This window comes from Geotrypetes seraphini, chromosome 11 (assembly GCF_902459505.1).
Source record: "Geotrypetes seraphini chromosome 11, aGeoSer1.1, whole genome shotgun sequence".
NCBI lineage: Eukaryota > Metazoa > Chordata > Amphibia > Gymnophiona > Dermophiidae > Geotrypetes > Geotrypetes seraphini.
In genome coordinates, this window is record NC_047094.1 from 136,512,540 (window position 1) to 136,537,329 (window position 24,790).

The window sequence follows — 24,790 nt, forward strand, 5'->3', positions numbered from 1 at the left end:
CTTCTATCTGAAGCGCTGAGCTTATCTGCTCAGGTACCGATTCCTTTGCGATTTCATCATCGTCATCTACAGGAATGTCTGGGCGAGCCTTCCTATGACTCTTATGCTTTAAAATGGTCACATGATCTTTCCTGTGAGATAACAGCTACTATGATCCGCAGGGGGGTCTTTCGAACGGCTCGAATTTCGCACAGTGTCACTCTGTTTGAAATGAATTATAAATTTTTCCATCGTTTGTATAGATCTACTTCATATCAATATCGTGCGAAGATGTGCCTGTCTGATGGTTGCCTTAAATGTTCTCATTCTCCGTCCACCTTGGGACATCAGTTCTGGATGTGTCCTCGGATTCACGCTTTTTGGCAACAGCTGTGTGTGCATATTCAAAACATGTGGAATTACAACTTTTCTTTGGATCAACAGATGTTGTTTACCCTTGACTCTGTGCCTCTGTCAGCTCCAAAGGGGTTTAGAAGCTTTCTTGCACGCTCTATACTATTGGGGAAGAAGACTATTCTACTTAATTGGATTTCGTCTGCATCTCCGACGCTTTCGCGCTGGCGGACATTGATGATACAGCACGCCTCCATGGAGCGCCTTTGTTTTGCTAGTCTGGACTCTGCACAGGGCAGATTGTTCTGTCATTGTTGGGCTCCTTTCTGGGATACTTTAACATCTAGAGCTCGCAGTCATTTGTTAAATGTTTGACTATAGAATTTGGACTGTACTAGAGTGGACCTTTGTTCTGATTTGTTTGTTTGGGTTATGGGAGGGGGGTGGGAGTGGGTGGGATGGGGGGGAGGGCTCAAGATTGTGTTGGTGAATTTGAGCAGAATTTTGGTATTCATGACATTTGTTGTACACCATGTGCACTTGAGTGCTTGGTTCTTTTCTTATTGAAAATTTAATAAAACATACTTTTCAAAAAAAAAAAAAACACACAAAATTTGACAATACATACATATTCATCAAAAAACCTAATTCTACGTGTAGTTACAAAAACATAAACATTAAATAACTCGTCAATCATTAAATCACCGCAACTCCCTTATCTTCCAAAACCCTTTCACTCTTCAAAAATATGGCATCACATAAAAGCACACTTTATATATAAACTCCCCACTGCTTAATGAAATATCACCTGGGCATCAATACACTTTTCAACGAAAGAAAAAGTTTGTCTCTTTGGTAAGGAAAAACCACTCTACCATCCACACATCATAGGCATAAAAAACTTTTGCCCTCTGTTCAAAATAAAATAAACACAGTCATGCTATGTCCAACAGCCAATGGTTGGTTCATAGCGACAAGCAAAACGTGTCAACATAGCATTCCAACACTTCAAAGCGCTGTTCCTCGAAGAAAGCAAAAGAACAGTGCTTCGAAGTGTTGGAATGCTATGGGGGGGTTGTTTTTAAAATTTTTTCTTTACAGTAAAAAAATAGTTGTAGCATAACTCTTTGAAACAAGGGTGTTGGAATGCTATGTTGACACGTTTTGCCCTGTAGCGCTTGTCGCTATGAAACAGTCGGCTGTTGGTTATGAGCGTTGGCTGTTGGACATAGCATGATTGTGTTTTGTTTATTTTGAACACAGAGGGCGTTTTTCAGGAGTATACAATTTTCTTACAGCGAGAGCTTTTTATGCCTATGATGTGTGGATGGTAGCGTGGTTTTTCCTCACCAGAGAGACCGAGGCTTTTTCTTTCACTGAAAATTGTATCGGTGCCCAGGTGACGTTGTTTACATAGAAACATGATGACGGATAAAGGCCAAATGGCCCATCCAGTCTGCCACCATTTACGCTAGCCATAGATGTGTCCGCACCTGAAGTTGGGCAAATTGGCCAAGCAACTGCGGGCTTACATTGGCATTCTGGAACAGATTTGGCATGCAGCTCTGCCATTTGTAGGATGTTAGCTTAGCACTCGGTTTTTCGACATCTGACTTTTAGTGGTCTGTATCTCTTGCTACCAAGCGGTTGTATTTTTGTCTCGGGAACAAAGAGGGTGCATTATTGCAGAGAACATACACACTGATCATCGTTGTTCCTGAAATTAAAATTAAGTCTTCAGAGAAAAAAAGACACAACCCCCACCCACAAAAAAAAAAAGTCTGTACGTGACACTGGAAATGAAACAAAATTAAAAATTGTTTGGGCTGTCCATCCCAAGACACTTGAGTGCTTGCAGGATATTGCTCATTATCCAGGTTAATTTTGTTACATTTCTAATTGGTTTTGAGTTTCCACAATTAATCCAGCACCGATGCAGTGTTCTTAGATTAAATCTGATTAAAAAAATAAAATCTAATCTGTTATTTGTGTGTCGCGTAATACCTAAATAAGCTCAAGGCGACTTACATCAAGAAAGGAATTACTGTACATTAGGGCAAAAAGATTTGTGCCGGTGGAAGGAGGAATTTAGAGGAGGTTTTGTGCTTCTTAATTTTATTTCAGCCTTTTCCCAGGCACTGTGCATTTACACTTCCTAATACAGTGGAACCTTGGTTTACGAGCATAATTCGTTCCAGAAGCATGCTCGTAAACCAAATTGCTCGTATATCAAAGCAAGTTTCCCCATAGGAAGTAAGGGAAACTGCTTTGATTGGTTCCACCTCCTCCCCACCCCCCCTCCACGAGGCTACCGGCGCTGCTCCATTCTCCCCCCCCTTGAGGAATCCGACGCTGTTCCAAATTCCTCCCCGCGATCTAGCTTCCCCCCCCTTGCAAACCAGCATCCCCCCCTGCACGTGTTGCCCCCCCTCCAGAACGATCCTACTTTCCCCCCTCCCGAGCAGTCAATGACACCCTTTACCCGACTTGGCACCAGTGCCGGTGCCCGAAGATCCTCCCTCTTCTGGCGCGGCTGGGCGGTGCGTTGGAGATCCTCCTTCTGTCGGGCTGGACTGGCTTTGAGCATTTGCGCATGCTCAAAGCCTTCTGGTCTCGCTCTCTCGAGATTGAGAGCGAGACCAGAAGGCTTTGAGCATGCGCAAATGCTCAAAGGCAGTCCAGCCCAGCCCAGACCAGAAGAAGGAGGATCTCCGACGCACCGCCCAGCCCAGGCCGCGCCAGAAGAGGGAGGATCTTCGGGCACCGGCATTGTGCCAAGTCGGGTAAAGGGTGTCATTGACTGCTCGGGGGGGGGGGAAGTAGGATCGCGATGGATTGGGGGGCAAGGCGAGCGGGGGGGGGATGCTGGATCGCCGGGGGGGGCGCTCGTACAGCGAGGAAAGCTCGGTTTTCGAGGCACCAAGTTTGCGAATGTTTTGCTCGTCTTGCAAAAGACTCGCAAACTGGTGCACTCGTAAACCGAGGTACCACTGTACAAGCAAGTGAAAGGCCAGACTTTAAGGCATCGATCTTGCCTCTTGTGCTTGAGTAGGTGACAAAGTGACCTTGGGGGGAATTGGTCCAGGATTCCGGGTAGCTCTATCCTAGTTAAACTTAAACGTGGCAGAGAAGGCTCGTGTGTCTAGTCACTGGGGCTAGAATTAACCGAAACTGGGGAGATTCGGTCTTAAGTACGAATGCTGCTTTGTGTCTTCTGATTGCAGAGATTGGCACAGAGAGGGCCTGTTACAGAGACATGTCATCTTTCCCTGAAACTAAGGCAGAGAAATATGTCAACAAGGTGAAAGGCAAGAAATTCCTGCAGTACAACCGTCTGCAGCTTTCCCGCATCTACCCCAAGGGCCAGCGCCTCGATTCCTCCAATTATGACCCCTTGCCCATGTGGATTTGTGGCAGCCAGTTGGTGGCACTCAACTTCCAGACTCCAGGTAAGACTGGTTCCCCAAGGACAAAAATGGGAGCAAAATATGGGGGTGGGGGAAGCTGACATGTACCAGTCTTGTACTGCCACCTGATTGTAGCATCCATGTTGGATTCTATGAAAGAGATGACCACATATACTGGGTCTGTATGGAATTTTTTTTTTTTTTTTGTATAGGCTTTGATTTACCTGAAATTGTGAGCCTCAAGGTCTGACCTAAAGACGTTTATCTAATGACTTTGATGCAAGCATCATTCAGCAAGAAAACCTTTTAACGAGAAAATGCTTGAGTACCTGAATAAATTACTGTAAACCATTTTGTGCTCCCAGGTTGCTCTATGGCAGTGGTTCCCCACCCTGTCCTGGAGGAACACCAGGCCAATCGGGTTTTCAGGCTAGCCCTAATGAATATGCATGAAGCAAATTTGCATGCCTATCACTTCCATCATATGCAAATCTCTCTCATGCATATTCATTAGGGCAGTGGTTCCCAACCCTGTCCTGGAGGACCACCAGGCCAATTGGGTTTTCAGGCTAGCCCTAATGAATATGCATGAAGCAAATTTGCATGCCTATCACTTCCATCCTATGCAAATCTCTCTCATGCATATTCATTAGGGCTAGCCTGAAAACCCGATTGGCCTGGTGTTCCTCCAGGACAGGGTTGGGAATCACTGCTCTATGGTATGGCCGAACCTCAAATACTGTGTGCCATTTTGGTCGCCATATCTCAAAAAAGATAGAGCGGAATTAGAAAAGGTACAGAGAGGAGTGACGAAAATGATCAAAGGAATGGGTCAACTTCCCTATGAAGAGATGGCAAAGCGGCCAGGGCTCTTCAGCTTGGAGAAGAGACAACCAACCTCATTTGCATGTGCTTTTTTTTTTTTAAAGAATGACTTGCCTTTTTGAAATCGTTATAGTAGTGACCACAACGGTGGCCTGTCAGATTTCACCGCCAACATTTGAGAATCTTCCCCTTAATGTCCAGTTATAGGATAATGCCTATCCGCGGCTGCAAAGGGGGTGCTCCTATAGGAGGGGTACAGGAGGGTTAAGGTCATTCCAGAAAATTGTGCGCAGAATAATAGAATGTCGCAGATGTGCAACCAACTTGCCACAATTTACATCTGGTTTCAGTTGTTGTAAATCTCGGGCATGGAATTTGGCGACTAACACTGTTTTATAAGTGATTATCCCAAAAGCGTCCTTCACAAAATAGCGATTGGCACCCATATTTGAGTGACATTTACTGAATCCAGCCTCTCCTGACAGTTTAAATCATTTTGAATACTGGATCCAATATTTTCTTCACTGGTCTTGTGATTTGTACAGCAAGTACTAGGAAAGTGAAATCCATGGGATAGATTTTCAGCAGCTGCATATCTGCATAAAGCTATATGGATAGGTTTTTTTTTTGGGGGGGGGATTTCTTTATGTGGATCTTCAAAGAGCTATCCATATAGCGTGCCAGCTGCCACCACTTTGGTTTTGCTTTTTCTGTGGCCACGTTTTATACGGATAAACGTGTCCATGTCAAATGGGTTTCAATATCAACCTCCATCTGTGTCTATGGCATCCCCAAAATGAATATAATAATGGCCATCTTTTTCTTAAAATGTTCCACTACTACACATTTACAATATGATTCTGGAGTGGGTTCCGGGGTGGGGGGGAAATTTGATCTTACTAATGTTTACTACTGCATTAATATATGTTGTTGCTACCCATAATGCAACACTTTGTTGCAGTTTCAGTGGGGAAGAGGGAGAGAGATACAAAACTTGTCATCCAGGTTTTCATGTTTACTTTATTGTTCTACAGTTGCAGAGTCATCAATAAAAATTGCATGTAATAGTAGATAATGTCTATAAATCTATAGTTAAGTGTGAGATGACTATGGAATAGACCCATTGAAAGGCCCCTAGCGAGACAAATATTACTTATGGTGGTATGTTAACCTTATTCTTTCAAATATTTCAATATTATCACAGTTGAATTTGGTTAAAATGGTCTTTTTGTGAAAATGAATCCTGGAGCATAACTCCATAGTCTGCTATTGAGACCAACACGGGGGAAGTCACTGCTTGGTCTGAGATCAGTAGCATGGAATGTTGCTACTATTTGGGGTTCCGGAATCATACTTACTCTTTGAGATTCTGGAATGTTGCTACTATTTGGGGTTCCGGAATCATACTTACTCTTTGGGGATTCTAGAATCTTGCTTACTCTTTGAGATTCTGGAATCTTGCTACTCTTCGGGGAGTCCACATGGATTGTGGCTCTCTGTGGGGATTCTAGAATCTTGCTTACTCTTTGAGATTCTGGAATCTTGCTACTCTTCGGGGAGTCCACATGGATTGTGGCTCTCTTTGGGGATTCTAGAATCTTGCTTACTCTTTGAGATTCTGGAATCTTGCTACTCTTCGGGGAGTCCACATGGATTGTGGCTCTCTTTGGGGATTCTAGAATCTTGCTTACTCTTTGAGATTCTGGAATGTTGCTACTATTTGAATTTTTTGCCAGGTACTTGTGACTTGGATTGGCCACCGTGAAGATGGGATACTTGGCTAGATCTTTAGTCTGACCCAGTAAGGCTATTCTTATGTTCTTTGACTCACCACTGGAAGAAATGGTCAGAGGCCTGAAGGTGTGTCCAGTAGGGTGCTTAGGGGATAATTAATGGCCAGGGAAGGGTTCAGGAGATGGTCAGCCAGCAGCCAGTGAGAGTGCCCCTGGGAGGGATGCAGGAGATGGTCAGAGCCAGTAGCTACTTCAGATGGATGGATAATAAATGCTTAGCGGATGGTGGGTATGTCCTGAGGAAATGGGGAACTGGAGTAGAAGAAGGTCAGCCGCCTGTGGATATGCTGGAGGGGAAGAGGTATTGATAGGAGATGAGGTCATCAGCCCAGGAACTCCCATAAGAGGTGGGTAGGTAGTACTGTCTCGTTTAAATTATATCTCTGTCTTTCCTGTCCAGACAAGCCAATGCAGATGAACCAAGCGCTCTTCATGGCCAGCGGGAAGTGTGGGTATGTGCTACAGCCTGTGAGCATGAGAGATGACAACTTTGACCCCTTCGATAAATGCACCCTGCGCATGGCGGAGCCCCTCACCGTCTCCATAGCGGTTCGTACCCAAGGTGTAGACCCTTGCCAATGACCTGACACAGTGACCTGGCTGGATATATATATTTTTTTCAGTATAATGTGAGCGATAGTAAAGTATTTATTAGCAAGAGAGAACGAGATTGTGATGTTGATATGTTTGTACAACTTCCTTACGGATCAAGAGCTAAATAGCACCAGAAGTCGCCTCAGTTGCTGGAAAATCTTGGCCTTTGGAAGTGTTTGTCCTGTGACGAGTAGCATTGGGACTTGTTGTATCAGGGCTGCTCAGGAATTTCACGCCATTTTTACGTATAAAAATCTGTCTACTGATGCAGAGTTGCAAAAACCACAACAACCACTTGACAGAACTGCAGAGAGCTGGTATATTGTTTATTGTTTATTGTTTAATTAGTTTCTTGATTAAACGCTTTATCGATTCTGCAAAGCGTTGTACAAAACACTAGATAAAATAACATTGCAACAAACAGAATTACCATTAAAACAAACTTTTAAAAAAATGAAAATACAAAACTGTTAGACGAACTACAACACGTACTAGGTTAAATAAGGACGCACTAACAAAAGATACATGAAGGAAAGAGGGAGGAAATACAATAATTATAGTGACAGTCTTTTTCTTCGGCGCTGAGCCAAAAACAGATTGCACCAAACTTGAACTTTTTTTTTTTTTTTCAGTTTTCACCCCATCCACCTCCCAAACCTTTTCTTTATACAGTTAAGGAGTTCTGTTACAACCGATCCATATCTTGGAATTGGGATCGTCTACTGTACCTTTCAGCTTCCACCATACAAGGGAGACGATCTTCAACATCAAACTACCTCACAAACTTAGTTCACTTTTACCATCCATTACTTCCCTGGCTTAGTTTATCCTCCAGTACGCATAGCACCCCCCTCCCCTTAGGAGCATAAGCACACCTCTAACCCCATATACCATTTGCCCAACTTGCCCGATTCAGACCCCTTCCTACTCCCATCATTAGGGTGAGTCTTGTCCAAACAATACTGGAAAATGCATTTATAATGGCCCCCTTCAATCAGATATCTGCTGGCTTTGGGATTATTACACAGTATCCAAAGAGGACAGTGTTCTTTTAAGCCAAATATGTACTTGGATTAAAAGGAGCCTTTTCACCCATCTAGAGAGAGTGCACTCGGACAAGCACACCAGATTCCAGCCTGTATCAAAAGAGAGATGTGGAGTAGAGAATGACACGGGAACAAATTTTTCCCCTGCCCCATCGAGTTTTGTCACTGTCCCTGCTCCATTTCTGTAAACTCTGCCTTAACCATACAAGCCTTGAGTACTTACTATTTTAAAGTGTTTGAGGTTTGTGCAGATGAGGACAGAGCTCTCAGGAATGGGGCAGAGCCAGGAAAAGAACTTGTGGGGACGGGACGGGAAAATGAGTTCCCATGGGGATGGGAAAAAATCTGTCCCTGTGTCATTCTTTAATGTGGAGAATGAAGGAGCAAGTTTCAAATCCAGTTTTGGGCAGAAATAGGCTGAAACTTGCCCTATTTTCAGTTCAGCTAAACATACAAGTGGCATTTTAGCTCCTTTTAAAAAAAAAAAAACATTCCTGGAAGCATAATTATGGCAGACTTGGAAAATGAGTGGCGTGGATTTTGATATTTCAAACCTACGCACATTTCCAATTGAAAATCTTCATGCACAGAAAGCAGAGGCAAATTTATTATACTTAAGTTTATGTTGGTTTTAAATTAGATATGTTTAAATTATTCAAAGTTGTCTGGGTCATGGAAACAAATTAATGAATTAGTGTCAAAGGTAAAATACACACATTTTCTCTTTGAAGTTTGATGCAAAGTCAGCGGGTATTTAAAAAAACCAAACCTGTAGGCTTTGTCCCTATTTCTCTCCACCTGAATTTATAACCTGGTCAGAACCTGGGACACACTATATTAAGGCTAGATTTACTCAAAGGCACTGCTGCAGTCCCATGCGCTAACACGTGCTAAAGGTCTCACGGTTCAGAGAGAAAGGGACTGCATGCCCCCCCTCAGTTTTGAGCCGGAGGAGAGATTGCTGCATCTGAGCCCTCTGTGTTGTGTTCTGTTCTTTGCAAAAGGTCTTGGGAGCCCGACACCTCCCCAAAAACGGCCGCGGCATCGTTTGCCCCTTCGTGGAGATCGAGGTGTGTGGAGCTGACTATGACAACGTGAAACACAAGACGGAGTTTGTTGGTGAGAGTTATGTACTGAGTCTTCCATTCTTAGGGAGCTGGTGGGAAGAAATGGGCAATCTAGATCAGAGAATGAATATGTTCTAGAGCCCTTGGGGGGGGCTCAGAACGTCCGCTATTCTTACATTCTCATGATGAGAAGTAGAGCAGTAAGTGGTAAAGCAAGCAGGTTAACTTTGCTCTTTATATTTAGTGGCAGTGATCTGGCTAACTCCTAATGGACGTCAGAGTTATCTGGAGAAGTTTAGCCAGATTGGGCCAGCGTTCCGCATTATAGGGGCAATTCTATAACAGGATGTTTAGCTTAGGTGCCTGGAGGGTATGTGTGGAGGAGCCTATCCTGTAAAGGAACTTAGGGGTCCATGTTGCTTTCTAGAATCCCCCGTACCAGGGTATCTCCTTGCCCTAGTGAAAGTGTATAACAAGCAACCCATCTATATTCACAACCAGTGGTTGAATCTTATGATCACAAAGTCATCTAATAAATCCACTGAGCAATAACGGTGTTACCAATCACCATGTATGGATAGGTATTGCATGCTTGCTTGGCGATTGGTAACACAGTTACTGCTCAGTGGATTTATTAGATGTGCACATAAGTTGCATGAGGAAGTGGGAGCCCTGCTTATGTCCTGCCCCTGTGTACACTTCCTTGCAAACATCCGCTATGTACGTTGAGCAGATATTTGCAAAATACTACTTGGGCAGCACACTGCCATCTCTTAACTCTTCTTAGCTGGATAAATACTGACAAGCAAATGATTGGACCAGATAAAAATCCTTCCTCGCTGATTATACATTTTAACTGCAGGATATGTCCAGGTCCTGAAGGCACTTGAACAAATCTTTTGAGAATCATCCTATGGAATAAAGATTTGGTCAGCAGCGAGCAGCGTTTTTCTTTTCATTATGACCAGATATTTAATGTCAGGGCCATGTGTGGGCACCAGCATTGTTGATCAGGTTTCCATGGCCAACAAACCAGATAAAGATAGATCTGAGTTTTTTGCAGCCCAGTTTGGCTAAGTGCTGACTCTGCTCCCAGTGCGCCCCCCAAATAGCTTGGCTTTCACTTTACCTCTCTCTGACCTACTCATGCACTGCTACACACTATCTCTTCCCCAATTATACACATACGCCCCTCTTCAGCATACACGGGCAGGCCGATAGGCATTTGCTGGCAGCCAGCCAATCTATAATTGGCCTCTCCTTAGAATTTCGAAAACGAATCAGTTTTAAGATCTAGACACCCACATTTGCACACACAGATGGCTAGAATGTCCCGCATGAATGCTAGCAGAGCTTCTGAAAATATCCACATAACTTACATAGCACACTCTGCTAGGGGGGGGGTGTACATAGGGGCGGGATAAAGGCGTGGTTTCCATCTATATACCTAACTTACAGCTGTGTGCCCTCTTCCTGGATTTAAGCACCCAGCCAGCTCTGTCGCATAATTGCAGGCACCCAAATATTTGGTGTGCTGCCACCCAGGCTATGCTTGTGATGCCAAGCTTCTGCTGCATGGCCTTGAGATAATTGTGGGCCAGGTTGGGGAGGGGGAGCAAAATGAGTGGCCCTAAAATGTATCCAGATAGCGATAATACACAACTGCACTGCACATATCAACAGCAGCACTGAAAATGCATAGTAATGAGCACCGGTGATCGTGTCAAGTCAAAATTGACCCCTCTGATTCACTTAGCACACAACCTGTATTCCCTTGAGATCTGCACCATCTGACTCCTTCCTTATGCACAGACCCTGTCACTTCCTACCTGACACTTGCTCGCATTTCAGAAGTTGTGCTTTGAAAGATTTCTTGCAAAGAAGATGTGGATGAGGGAGAGGGTAGGGGTGGTTTTCAGGACTGAACTTTCCTTTTCTCTCTCCCAGTGGATAATGGCTTGAATCCTGTCTGGCAGCAGCAGCAGTTCCAGTTCCACATCAGTAACCCCGAGTTTTCATTTCTGCGCTTTGTGGTTTACGAGGAGGACATGTTCAGTGATCAGAACTTCCTGGCACAGGCTACGATCCAGATGCAGGGTCTGAAGGCAGGTGAGTGTTCCTGGTCCCTGCGCCTAATGGGGTATTACGATGCGCCAACCCGAGAGGGCAGGATCTGAAGAGGCTATTTGCGAGGGGGGGCCTGGGGAGGTTCTCCAATGTCATCGTAATCATGACATTCGCAAAGAAGAGCAAGCTCTAACTGCCCCACATCCCTTTTCAATGTTGACATAAAAAAATATGTCCAAAGGTACTGGAGAATCAGTTAAGGGTTTGTCAAAGGACTCGCTGCAGTAACTATCGCAATAACTTTGCTTGTGGGCAACATGAGCTCAAAGCAGCGTTAATCAGTTTTGATATAAAGAAAAGCGTTTGATAGCAGATCCTGGCAATACCCCTTGGATGTGTTGGGGAGGAATTCAGATTTGAGGGGGATACAGGTCTGTCATGCAGGCTCTAAAGTACGGGCCCAGGAAGGTTTCCCTGCTGTTGTCAGCACTTTCTGCTCTGTATAGAGCGCTTGGTGTAGAAATTCCTGCAGGATGAGAACATCACAGGGGTAGAGTTAGGAAAACTGTCAATTTTAAACAATCCCTGTTTTGCAGATGTTTTGGTTGCTATAGGGGACCCTAAATAACCCCCTGAAGTGTCAGTGTTAGGCTTGAAAGAGGGGACAGATAATTAGTATAGTGTATGCAAAAGAGAGACGAAAGTCGACGAAAAAAAAGGGGATCTAACAAGTCTGCAGTGAATGTCGAACAACAAGAAACAAAAGGGGAGGCTGTGGAACGGATGTACTTGATGCAGACAGTATTCGAACATTAAAAAGTTGCGTAATGATGACTGTAATTCACTTTTTCTTTAAAGAAATGGGAACCCAACATAGGCCGTGTTTTGATGACATCTTCTTCAGGGGTCCCAAATTTCAATTTTGAAAAAGTGTGGTAGGTCGCAACAAATATACGAGTCTGGACCTGTCGACAAGGTTGGTCACCGTTGTTAGATTCGCCACGTACCAGTTTCTTACAAAAGAGAGACGTGCATTTTAAAAGCCTGCATAGGCTATGCATGTATCCGAAATAGGCCTGGAGGGGCAAGGATGGCGGAATCGGGGTGGTTTAAGAAATGTGAAAACCCTTAGGGAATCTATTATGTCTGAGATTTCTTAAAAATAAAACGGCGTTGGGAGCATCTTGTTGCCACTATGGGAGTCAGAATAGAAATGAAGCCGGAGGTGTGCTACCGGTTCATGGAGGAAGAAATTACCGTACGTTAGACTCTGGTGCAGACAGGCATGTCCAATCGCTTAAGATGTATCCTGGTAACTGTGGACTTCAGCAACACGACCTGACTTCACCTTATGGAGAAACCAGATAAATGAATTTCTGATGATGGAAGGAATGTCAGCTTTGAACATAGGAAAGCAAGCAAGGCATAATTTTTTTGGAAGGTGTCCTATGTATTTTTTAAATGGATGGACCGTTCAGGTCTTTATCTGCCGTCATTTACTATGTTTCTGACCCCTAGATTATGTAGTGGGCTGGTGAACTCTTTCAGCTGAATTAGGTAATGTGGTTATGTATTTGGCCTGGAGGGAAGAGTAGGGATACTGGGAGATGATGTGAAAAGTGAACTGAAAGGTTGAGTTTATGTGTGTAGCTGTTAACCCTTTCAGGACCATAAGGATCGTAGGCCAATTTTTGTGGTTTTGACGACATTTTTATGGTAAAAAGGGCTTGCAGATGCCAAAAAATTGATTTTTTTTGTGAAATATCATTATTTTTATTTAAAAAAATCACACTTCTGGCTTATGGACAGTGTGGCAAGTGAATCTTCTCATCAATCTAGCAACGACGCTAATGAATGAATGTCGGAACCAGTTTGTTTACATAAAGGCAGTATCATATGGAATCCGTACATATCAAATTTAGAACTGTAGACTATCCCAATCAAAATTTATAGGATTTTAAAGTTATGGGACAAATATGTCCCTTGGTCCTGAAAGGGTTAACTTACTCATGAAATGTTGGAAAAATAGTGTAATATAAAGTTAAAAATGAAAACCGCACGGTTACTCGTACTTCTATTCACACACAAAAGGGACTTCTGATCTTAGAAGAGCCAGACATCTGTTTGCATCTTCCAACTAGGTCCCAGCGGCCTATCCTTCCTAGTGTTGGGGCTTGTTTGAACATCCACCTTTGGCTACACTGAATTTTCGGATTTAGCTGTGGTACAAGCATCGGCGGTAGAGGGATGAATTTTAACCTGTATACTTCCTTCCTGATTGAAAATTGTTCCTCATCCAATTACCACCAAGCTGCTCCTTATACAAAGCAAATCACGTCTCTCCTCTCTTTCCCTACGTGAATCCGATGTCCTTTCTCATTTCAGGATACAGATCAGTGCCCTTGAAGAATAACTACAGTGAGGACCTGGAACTGGCCACCCTGCTTGTTAAAATCGATATTTCCACTGGCAAGGTAAACCGGCCGATACTCAGCGCGAGTTAACCCACCGGGAACAGCCACCGACCGGTTAACCCGCTTGTCAACAGGTTATTTTTGCTAAAAATGACTGGTTAGTGCTGAACTGCAACCTGCCTATGTTGGGGGCGGAGTCTAGTTGGATCCCGATTTTCAGTGCTAACAGGCCAGTGTTGGCACATAAATGAGACCACATAAAAAGCAGCCTTATTTTTATGTGCTAACGAATGGCTGATTAGCTCTGAATTTCAAGTTAACCGGGCATGCGCTGGCCAGCGTTAAAAACAGATATTCAATGCTGGTGACTGAATATCGCCCAGCATTGAATATTGGGGTTCAACACCATCAGCGCTACCTGTTGCCCACTGATTGTCAGGGGGGAAGTAACCAAGTTTCCAAGTTTTATTAAAATTTGATACTATCGCTTATACAACTTCTAAGAGATTTACAGTTGAATTTTGGGGAAACAAACTAAAATAAACAATGCCAGTGACAGAACCTGGTTTATATGGTCTCTACCCCAGGGCTTAATCTATTTTGTTGGGAGGTGGGGAGAGGTTCTAGAACCCAGCACTACTTAGATTTCAGAGCAGCAGAGATATTCTGCTTCAGCCCTCCCTCCCTCCCTCCCTCCCTCTCCCACCAACCCCTCCCTCTTCCTGTGGTGAACCTGAAGTTCATTCAGCAGCCTGTTAGAGCTGCCCCCTCCCCTGACTCTACAGTTGCATTTCCTTTATGTTCACAAATGAAGATTACACAGAAACTATTCTGTACACACATTGGGTGGGGGGGGGAGGTGGTATAGCATTCTTTCTCATAAGAGGGATGGAGTGAATGTTCTGTTTTCTTAGTTTGGTATTTGCCATATCAGTACACAGAACCTGGTAAATGTGGTTGCAACGTTAAGTCTTTCCTAAGAAAATTTGTCAAGAAAATTATGTACAGCACATTTTCCGGCTTTTCTACAAGAAAGATCTCATGAAATTCAGTTGTGGTTCACAGGCGAATGGCAACTGCTGTGATCTGTACTAATTATAGGGCAGTTAGGTTTGTTAGAGGCGATAAGAAGGCATTCCAATAATCAAGCTTTGTCAAGACTAGACTCTGAAGAATTCTTCTAAAATCATCTGCACAAAGGCATTGACTTAAACTTACTCGGTCTGAAATGAGTCACTGAACCACTTGCTTTCAGTGACCTAATAAATGATGGGAGATAAAGACCTTTGCTGTCCATCCAGTTCTCCCATCAAGGCAGCCAGAGCCACACCTGCCGCTCTGTGCAGGTTACACCCTTTTAGGATTAAACACTGGCATCAAAACAGGGCTACGATGCCAGCCACAGAAAGACAATTATATATGACGCAGTCCTGGATAAGTGTTTTTTTGTGTTTGGACTGTAGCATAATCGCATTCATTGCAAATTCACGATTGAACCAACATGACTAGCTATCAACATTTTATTTGCTGATTTTAACATTAACATGTCATTCCCTCCACTATTGAGATATACATATAAAATACGCATCTTCAAAAAGATATAAAAAGGATGGAGTCGGTCCAGAGGAAGGCTACTAAAATGGTGCATGGTCTTCGTGATAAGGCATATGGGGACAGACTTAAAGATCTCAATACTTTGGAGGAAAGGCGGGAGAGGGGAGATATGATAGAGATGTTTAAATACCTACGTAATATAAATGTGCACGAGTCGAGTCTCTTTGATTTGAAAGGAAGTTCTAGAATGAGAGGACGTAGGATAAAGTAATCTAAGGAAATACTTTTTTACAGAAAGAGTGGTAGATGCATGGAACAGTCTCCTGGAAGAGGAGGAGGAGACAGAGACTGTGTCTGAATACAAGAAAGCGTGGGATAAGCACGTGGGATCTCTCAGAAAGAGCGAGATAATGGTTACTGCGGATGGGCCATTTGGCCTTTCTCTGCCATCATGTTTCTGTTTCTGTTAGAATGCACTAACTGGCTAGCAGGGGGATATTGTTTGAACCCTCACCACCTACAAAATGGCTGGTGTTAATTGCTGATGTGGTAATTTTTATGAAGGCCACTTACCAATGGCAATATTAGTGCCTGCAGTAAAAATTATCTTAGTGCATGGGAAAAGCCCACATAAGGGTGCTCTAAGACTCCTTTTGACCACAATTTAATAAAAAGGACCTTTTTTATCAGTGAATTTTGTGCAATTATAGAAATTCCATACACTTTTAATTTTTCATTTGCACAATTTTCCTAAATCTAGGTTACCACTGTTTGTCTGAGAAATAAATGCTTAGAAATCATGAAACTAATTTTGGTCTTCATATACAGAGAATCGACTCTTTGGTGTTCCACTCAGCATCTTATTGAAAGGCGTATGGGGACAGACTTAAAGATCTCAATCTGTATACTTTGGAGGAAAGGCGGGAGAGGGGAGATATGAGAGAGACGTTTAAATACCTACGTGGTGTAAATGCGCATGAGTCGAGTCTCTTTCATTTGAAAGGAAGCTCCAGAATGAGAGGGCATAGGATGAAGTTAAGAGGTGAAAGGCTTAGGAGTAATCTAAGGAAATGCTTTTTTTATGGAAAGGGTGGTAGATGCATGGAACAGTCTCCCGGTAGAGGTGGTGGAGACAGAGACTGTCTGAATTCAAGAAAGCATGGGATAGGCACGTGGGATCTCTTAGAGAGAGGAAGAGATAATGGTACTGCGGGATGGGCCATTTGGCCTTTATCTGCCATCATGTTTCTATAGATCCTTACTATTTTTGGGATACAGACTAAGTCTGCCTTGCACTGGACCTACTTTCCAAATACTGAAGTTGCCATCTAGGTACCGCTCCATCGTCTTTCTATATAAAGATCTTCTGTTTATGCCACACACTTTTGGATTTTGTCATTTTTGTCTGTCCACCAGAAGGGTATTCAAACATCCACGACCCTTTCCATGAAAGAGTGCTTCCTGATGTTAATTCTAGAGTCTCATCAACCTGCAACCTCAATTCATATTCAAATTAAGGGGATCAACAAGTACAAGGGGGCACTCAGAGAAATTGAAAGGGGAGAAGTTTAGAACAAACGCTAGGAAGTTCTTTTTCACACAGAGGGTGGTGGATATATGGAACGCGCTACCGGAGGATGTGATAAACAGGAGCACGCTACAGGGATTCAAAGAAGCTTTGGATATGTACTTGGAAGACAAAGGGATTGAGGGGTACAGATAAGAGTAGAGGTAGATTATAGGGATGGGATTAGAGGTAAATTAATCAGGGACCACTGTTCAGGCACTAGGCCTGATGGGCCGCCGCGGGAGTGGACCGCTGAGCAAGATGGACCTCTGGTCTGACTCAGCGGGGGCAACTTCTTATGTTCTTATATCCTCTAGTTCTAATGCTTTTGCAAAGTAAAATCCTGGATCCTGCCTCATTCCACCCCCATAAAGCCTCGTCTCTTCATTTCCAACCTCCAGGCCATATCCAGAGGGCCTCTGAGCATGCACAGACATGTGACATCATCCACATGTGCTCAGAGGCCTTCGAGACGCAGCTGGAGCTCAGGACTATCCAAAATCTGAACAAACTGCTGGGCTTTGGAAAGTACGTCCAGGCACCTGGACATCTGGTAACCCTACTAAGGGGGGTATATTAGCGATCTATTACATTAATATTTAAGAAAAACTGTGCTGGTGTCATAGTTCTATGCATTGATCCTAGTTGTATTATACAAATAGTTTGCATTATCAACAACTACCTGTATGATTAGACAGAGGTTTAATACAGACATCTGTTTCTTTGAAAGCAGGAAAATGGAGAGGTGAATTCCTTCGGTGCTTCAGCCTTTCAAGAACGAATTGGTGACCCCTCAGGTCTCCTCTTGTCCAGCCGGCACAGAGAGGGTTCCTTAGATTCCCGCTACCAACAGCCATTCGATGACTTTCGTGTTTCTCAGGAGCAACTGGCAGAGCATTTTGAGAGTCGAGAGCGAAGGTAATGAAAATTGAAGGCAGGCAGCCTTCACTGGAGTCCTGGAACGCGGTGCTAGGCAAAGAAACGTAGGCAGGATCATGGAACACAGCGGTGGATAGGCTTCACCAAAGCCACAGAACATGGTAGCGGGCAGCCTTAGCTGGGTGTCAGTGGCTGCATTAAATCTTTCATGGGTTAGAACCACATTGATGTCATGTCAGTCAGTGAAGATAATGGTTAGCCTTGAAACTAGGTTCTGAAAGATATATAAAATATACCGTATATAAGTCAATCCGAGTATAAGACGAGGTACCCTTTTCCCCCATAAAAGGAGGAAAAAAGGTTGACTTGAATATAAGCCAGGGGGATTAATCATGTGCCCTGCCAGGCTCTGCACCCTCCTCTCCCTCCCCTGCCAGGCTCTGCGCCCTGCCAGGTTCTGCACACTGCCCCCCTCCCTGCCTTGTACCCTATCCCCCCCACTCTCCCAATGTCCTGCAGGCCTCCACCGAGCCTGCCATATAACCTGTTAAGCCGTCTCCTGTCCCGGCCAACTCTTAACAAATTTTTTTATCTCCCTCCCTCCCTCCCCACACACACACACAAAAGCCCAACTAAATAACTTGCCAGCCTAGCATCAGGCAATGTGTCCTATCTCATCCCTGATCCAGCACCAGTGACTTACTCTTCTTTCTGCAACGTATGTTAACACTTCCTTCTGAGGAGAATGTGGCCTCAGCACAGAGGTTGTGGGTTCAAACCCTGTGCTGGGCAACCCACTTAATCCTCCACTGCCCCAGGTACATTAGATGGATTGTGAGCCCATCGGGACAGACAGGGAAACTGCTTGAAGAACCTGTATGTAAACTGCTTTGTGTGGTTGTATAACTGCAAAAAGGCAGTATACAAGTCCCAATCCCTTTCCCTGATGTCATAATGCAAACCCAAAGAGCTGAGATGGTGCTGTCATAATGCCTCATTCCACCAATGCCTAAGAGCCAAACTCATCAGTGATGTCACACTGGCTGGATTGTCCGATATTGTATTGGAGTGTGGTGTAGTGGTTAGAGCTCCAGCCTCATCACCCTGAGCTTGTGGGTTCAAACCCTTCACTGCTCCCTGTGACCCTGGGCAAGTCACTTAATCTTCTTTGTGAGCCCAGCAGGACCGACAGGGAAATGCTTGAAATAACTGTATGTTAACCGCTTTGGAGCGTGGTTGTAACTACCAAATGGTGGTCTACAAGTCCCAATCCCTTTCCCTGATGTCATAATGCCTGGCAGAAACCCAAAGAGTAGCAACATTCCAGAGCTGAGACTGTGATGTCATAATGCCTCATTCCACCAATGCCTAAGAGCCAACCTCAGCAGTGATGTCACAACGGCTTCATTGTTCTATACTTGGCTCACTTCTGATATTGCATTGGAGGAGAGTGTGGTGTAATGGTTAGAGCTCAAGCCTCAGCACCCTGAGGTTGTAGGTTCAAATCCTGCACTGCTCCCTGTGACCCTGGGCAAGTCACTTAATCCTTCACTGCCCCAGGTACATTAGAAAGATTGTGAGCCCACCAGGACAAAAAGGAGAAATGCTTGAGGTTCCTTTATGTGTAAACCAGGTTGTAAAAGTACAAAAAGACGGTATACAAGTCCTAATCACTTCCTTCCCATCCATTGTCCCACGTAGTTCAGGAGAGACTAAATGTTGAGCACACAAAGATAAAAGGAAATTTTAACAAACAAACTAAAGATTTAAGTTGACAAAGCAAAACCCCCTTTTTTTTAGCATTTTTCATTAACTGATTGTGTGTAGCTGTCTTGGCAGGCGCACATGCTGCTGGTGTTCTGGATACCGGCTGAGCATTGCGCTGGCTCACACAGCCAGGCGTAAACAGTCTGGAGCTGTCCGTAGGGTCCAGCACACGAGAGAAGGAACCTGAGGCCTTATTCTTTGTACACGCGAGAAAGATCACTTGAGATGTGAGAGACAAGGCACTGGAATGTAAAGCTTTGAGATGGAAGGAGAGGTGTAAGAGCCTTGCTGAAGGAGTAATATACAAATACAAGAAACATACATTTGCCTAAAAAGAAAGGTGGACCTCCCAGAGAAAAGGTTTGACCATGAGTGTCGGCAAAAGAAATAAATCTGTCAAACCAAGGGAATTAACGTTGGATCTGTATCTGTGTGCTTATTTTATAAGGTTCGAGGTTACATTTATTTGATTAACCATCTAAAGCCAGGCCATCAAAGTGGTGTATATTACAGTAGTATCCAAGGAAGAAATAGACATGCAGTTTAATAGAGAAAAGCAAAGTTACATCAAACGTGTTCTAACATAGTAGACGACGGCAGATCCAGACCTACAGTCCATCACAGAACTCCATGATTAACAGCAGTCCATCTGTCTAATCAAGACTGTATGAAAAGGTAATCGACAGGTCTAGTTCAGGCATCACCCATAGAACTGGTGTAAGTACCTGAGCCAAACTGCTGGATATGCTTTTGTAACCTCAAGTTACACCCTGTGAGACTCCTGCCCTTCCTCCACCCGTATCTACGCCTACCTGTCAAACAAACTATCTGTAAGAGATGCCTGTATGTACTCATTTCTACATGTAATCAGGGCCTATATTTTAGCACATTTTACTCCCCAAAGAATAAAACACCCATGTGCAAGTGGCAGGCGACCTCTACACTCACTCTCCAGGCCAGAATTCTTGATAATAGAAACTTGTATTTAGAGACCTGCCTAGTAGCCCACTCTTGTAGGTCATCTGCGCTGAGCAGCCTCGATATCTATCAGCAACAGGCCATCATCCGTTTTGCCATAAGAGCTACACAATCTCACAGCACTTATATTGCAGGATTGGTTCCGTGGCAGTAGGCGATGACGCTTTATTAAAGCACCCCCTACTGGTGGTGCCATGACTCAGGTCTGTCAAGAGTGGTATGGGCAGATCTGAGACAAATTTTCCCCATGTCCTTCTCCAATCTCTATCTCCGTACAGGCTACACACCTGTCCCTGCCTAAAAATACACAGAAGCTATGTATGCTCATACTTCAAAGTAGGTAGAGGTGGGTAATGCACTAGTTCCTGTAGATATAAAGCACATGCCAGCTGAACACATTAATCACGCCAGATGTAAGCAAATGCACAGGGGAAAAGCTTCGGTAAAGCAGACCCAACGTTCAGTGCAAGTCGATTTATGATGGAGGGTAGCTAAGAGTTCAGATTTGCTTCTGAACCTTTTCAAACCAAGACAAGTAGGTATTTCCTTTCTACAGTTTGTACCTGCTGCCCTGCAGGGTGAAATGAGTTGCCCAAGGTCGACAAGGACCCTAAGTGGGAGCAGCAGGATGTGAACCCCTGCTACTGTACCCAAGAAGCCACTCTTGTTCTGAGGAAGGTACACTCCGGTCCTCTGAATCTTCTTGGCAGTCATTTGAAATCAGTTTCGGCCCAGTTTTTATGCATTGCACGAGGGTCCATTCTGCAACATAAAAATATGTTGTACTGGATGAATACAGGACAAACCAAAGGGGCCAACAAGTAAAAAGGCTTGCACTATCCCAATTATTGTGGCGTTTGTATTTTGCTATATTGTTTTGCTTCACCTTTGTCCTGAATCATCTTCACAATTCTCATAAGCATAGCCTGCGACAGACCAATGGTCCTTCCATCAAGCCCAGTGGCCAATCCAGGTCCCTAGTACCTGGCCAAAATCCAAGGAGTAGCAACATTCCAGAATCCCAAAGAGTAACAAAAGATTCTAGAACCCCAAAGAAAATCAAGATTCCATGAAGAATCTCAAAGAACAAGAAGATTATGGAATCCAAGAGAGCAACAAGATTCTCGAACAAAGAGTAGATCCAGGGCAAGCAGTGGTTTCCCCCATGGACTGCTGAGAAACGCATAGTGCCAAAACAGAGACGGTGTTGGGTCCTCTTTGGCCGTACTGCTTTTGTGTCGCACAGCCTTTTTACTCAATTCACTTTTTATTGTTTAGTAAAGACTCTCTTATTCTTATGCGTGTTGGCCCCTTCTGTTTTTCCTTTATTTATCCAGCTACCACACATTTTTATCGTTTTTCATGTGCTTTTTTTTTTTTTTTTTTGGTGCCTGACCATTCTGCAGTATAACAATGGCTTGAAACTGGGTTTCAGACTCTGCATAAAAGGATTGAAAAGAATGTGCTAGAATTCTCAAGTTACCGTTTTGGATTCTACACTCCATTCAGCATTTCAAGGAGCTCCGATTTAGTTCTAGAGCTTTCTCTTGTTATTGATTTTCCAAACTGAATCCTGTTTTCTTGCACTTTTAGGATGGCCCGAAGAACCAGAATAAGTGGAGATAATCGACTCTAGCCCAGCTTTGGCCCATGAGGGGGTCACTCCAATGCTCATGACGCCACTAATTGCTGTGAACTGGTTTCTATGGAAACGTTAGTGCTCTGGCCTACTTTCAGGCAGCTTTTTGTGTTTCTCAGCTGAAGCCTGCACTGACCCGTGTCCAGATGGAGGAGGGGAACGGAGCGAGGTGCCAGTAATTAAAGCAGAATCTGTATCAGCTGTACTGTGTACAAGTAATGCAGGAAAGGAAAGTCCTGTAGTGGGGAGCAGGAGTTCAGATTGCTGGAGGAAAATGCCACCTTGAAGACCCTTAACCTGTCCTCTGCCTTCCCCCACCTGAGTGTTTAACAGTACTTCAACTCTGCTACTATCTAGCTCAATTGTTTACCATCAAAATTGTGGATTTTGGTTGGGGAGAGGGGTGGAGAAGACAGGCCATCAAAACAAGGTTAACACACTTCCTCTCATTCTGGATATGATGAGCAAAATAAAAATTATTGCTATTAGGGACAACCAAGTTGCTGATGTTAACTCTTTGGTTGTTTTGTATGGCTTCCTATTGCTCCTTTTTGGGGTCAATGAGAACTAGCTCCGAGAAGGGCTGTTGCACCATCCTTCACAACGATGTAGATTTTCTGAGAGAGCCTGGTGTTCATGCACACAGAACCAGCCCAGAGGTTTCACTGTTGCAGTGACTGCTCTTGCCAGCCGCGTTCAGGAATCAGTTTTGAGTTGTGACACTTCAGCTTAACTCATGGGTTTGCCAGCCCCACACACCCCTCAGGTTGGTTGAATGTGCATTTCTGTTTGTGTATCAGCAACATATAAAACAAAGCTAAGGGAGTCACTTAAACCCATGTTTTTAGAACTCCTGACCGGTGGTCTCTAGTGACAGGCTGGGAATGCAGACATTAATTAAGAAAAAAAAAAATGAAAAGCAGTAATGTACACAAGGGAATGATTAGATAAGCAGAACACTTGCATCATTTCTAGGCAGAGGAGTAACTACTGGTTAGAGCAGTGGATTGACACCCAGAGGAGCTTGGTTCAAATCCCACTGTGGCTTCTTGTGTCCTCCATTTCCTTAGGTACAAGCTTTGATTGGAAGCCCTCCAGGGATAGAAAAATATCTTCTCTTCTTGGAACACCTTGAGCTACAACTGAGAAAGGTGTGAGCCAAATATATAAAATTAAAACCACTGCTGCTCCCTCCTATGCTGAGCTTTTGATACTCCTCACTCAGCAAGCCGCCTTAAGACTATCCGTCAACCTCCTATATCCACTGTGCAAGGCAAAGCTTCCCAAACCTGGCCTGGATGAATCCCAGCCAGTTAATGAACAAATAGTTATAAGTTAGATTTGCATGCAAAGAAGGAAATACGTGTAAATCTAACTCATATTTAGTCTGGATATCTTGAAACCCTGACTGAATGGGATTTCCCCAGGACAGGTTTGGGCACCAGTCTCTCAATGAGTATCTGGCCCCAGTACATAGAATCTCAGTTATCCAGCACCTATGGGGATTTGTGAATGCTAGATAACTGTAGTTTCTGGTTGAGAGTTAATGTAAAAATAGTTGTCTCCCTTCCCACCACTTCACTCTATCCCTCCACTGGTAGGTCCAGCATCTTCTTCCCTTCTTTCTTGGTCACTTCCCCCCCCCCCTCCCCAACCCCTCTTTCTCTTACCTGAAGCAGCAGAGCTGGTCTTGATAACCCCCTCCTTCCCAAAGCAGTAGAGCCTATTCCAACCATCTCCTTCCTCCCTCCCTGAAGCAGCAGAGCCACTCCTGACAACCCCCTCCGTTCCACATTCATCCAATGCTGTAGCAGCAGCCAGCAAGCAAAGGAAGCACCGGTAAATAGGCAGCTTTTAGCCAGCCCCAGCAGGGCCTTTCCTCTGCTGCATCAGAAGTGATGCAGCAGAGGAAAGGCCCTGCTGGGGCTAGTCAGTAGCAGTTTACCAGTGTGTCATCTGCTTTCCAGTTGCCGCTACATTGTCAGGTTAGAGAGGGGGTTATTGGGTCAGGAGCACCACTTTGGACATTGTCTTAGGAATGCAGGAGATGATTTTTTTTGTTGGTTAATTGAATGTTGGTTAGCTGAGATTCTACTGTATATACTATACAGTGATGTGAAGAAAAAAAGATTGGTACATTCCTTGTTGTAATAGGCCAAGGTCTTAATACACCCTCTGAGATGATTGATCTGAATGGACATGTTTAATTGCATCTGAAAATTTAAAAAAATGACATGATTAGTCTGCAGTTCCTTGAACTGTTAGGTGATGCCCTTGAGCGGAAAAAACTACATATGTATCCTTATTTTATTTTTTTAACATTGCAATGCTGTGTCTCAGTGGCATTCCTGGTGCATCAAGTGATCTAGAAATGTCATTATCTACAGGTTCTGAGCCATCCTCAGCCTTGATTCTGCAGGTGTGGGATTAGGGACCGTGTCTCACTTGGCCAGTTACTATTGCCTGTACTGTTTAAAGATGATTTTAAAATAAAAAAAAAATATTAATTTAAATTGGTCATTTGACTACATCTGTATAATTTACTGGTTTTACTTTAGCTAGGTGTATGGATAATGTAATGGATACCCAGTCTGCAATGTAAGATGTTTAGGGTTACTGTGTCCAATCCTACCTTCATTCTAGGTTGTAAATACTAAAGTAATATCATTGTTGTTTTCATCTCTTGATATTCAAGGATACAGCTTTTTTGAATTCAGCCTCTTTCAGGAAGTCATTCCAAGCCACAGATAGGACAGTAAAACAGCCACCTACCACTGCAAGCAGAAAATCAGACTCAAGAGTCTAGACGTTTACATCCAGCTTGGAGCAGGTGTAAAGCTATGCACTACTGGGGCTGGTT

The 24,790-nt window shown here is 43.9% G+C and overlaps 1 protein-coding gene across 3 annotated transcripts in view; it reads left to right on the forward strand.

Moving 5' to 3' along the window:
- Positions 1–24,448, forward strand: part of PLCG1 (phospholipase C gamma 1) — a 139,493-nt gene extending 115,045 nt beyond the window's left edge. The window contains exons 26-32 of one of the 3 annotated variants that reach the window (XM_033963637.1): positions 3,558–3,782; positions 6,759–6,907; positions 9,003–9,117; positions 11,013–11,174; positions 13,518–13,606; positions 17,398–17,585; positions 21,885–24,448. In XM_033963637.1, coding sequence (XP_033819528.1) covers positions 3,558–3,782; positions 6,759–6,907; positions 9,003–9,117; positions 11,013–11,174; positions 13,518–13,606; positions 17,398–17,585; positions 21,885–21,927 — 971 coding nt within the window. In that variant the 3' untranslated portion in view covers positions 21,928–24,448. Of the gene's footprint in view, positions 1–3,557; positions 3,783–6,758; positions 6,988–9,002; positions 9,118–11,012; positions 11,175–13,517; positions 13,607–17,397; positions 17,586–21,884 lie in introns of those variants that run through there. The other 2 variants (XM_033963638.1, XM_033963639.1) reach the window with 2 other exon arrangements.
- The last annotated feature ends 342 nt before the right edge of the window (positions 24,449–24,790 follow it).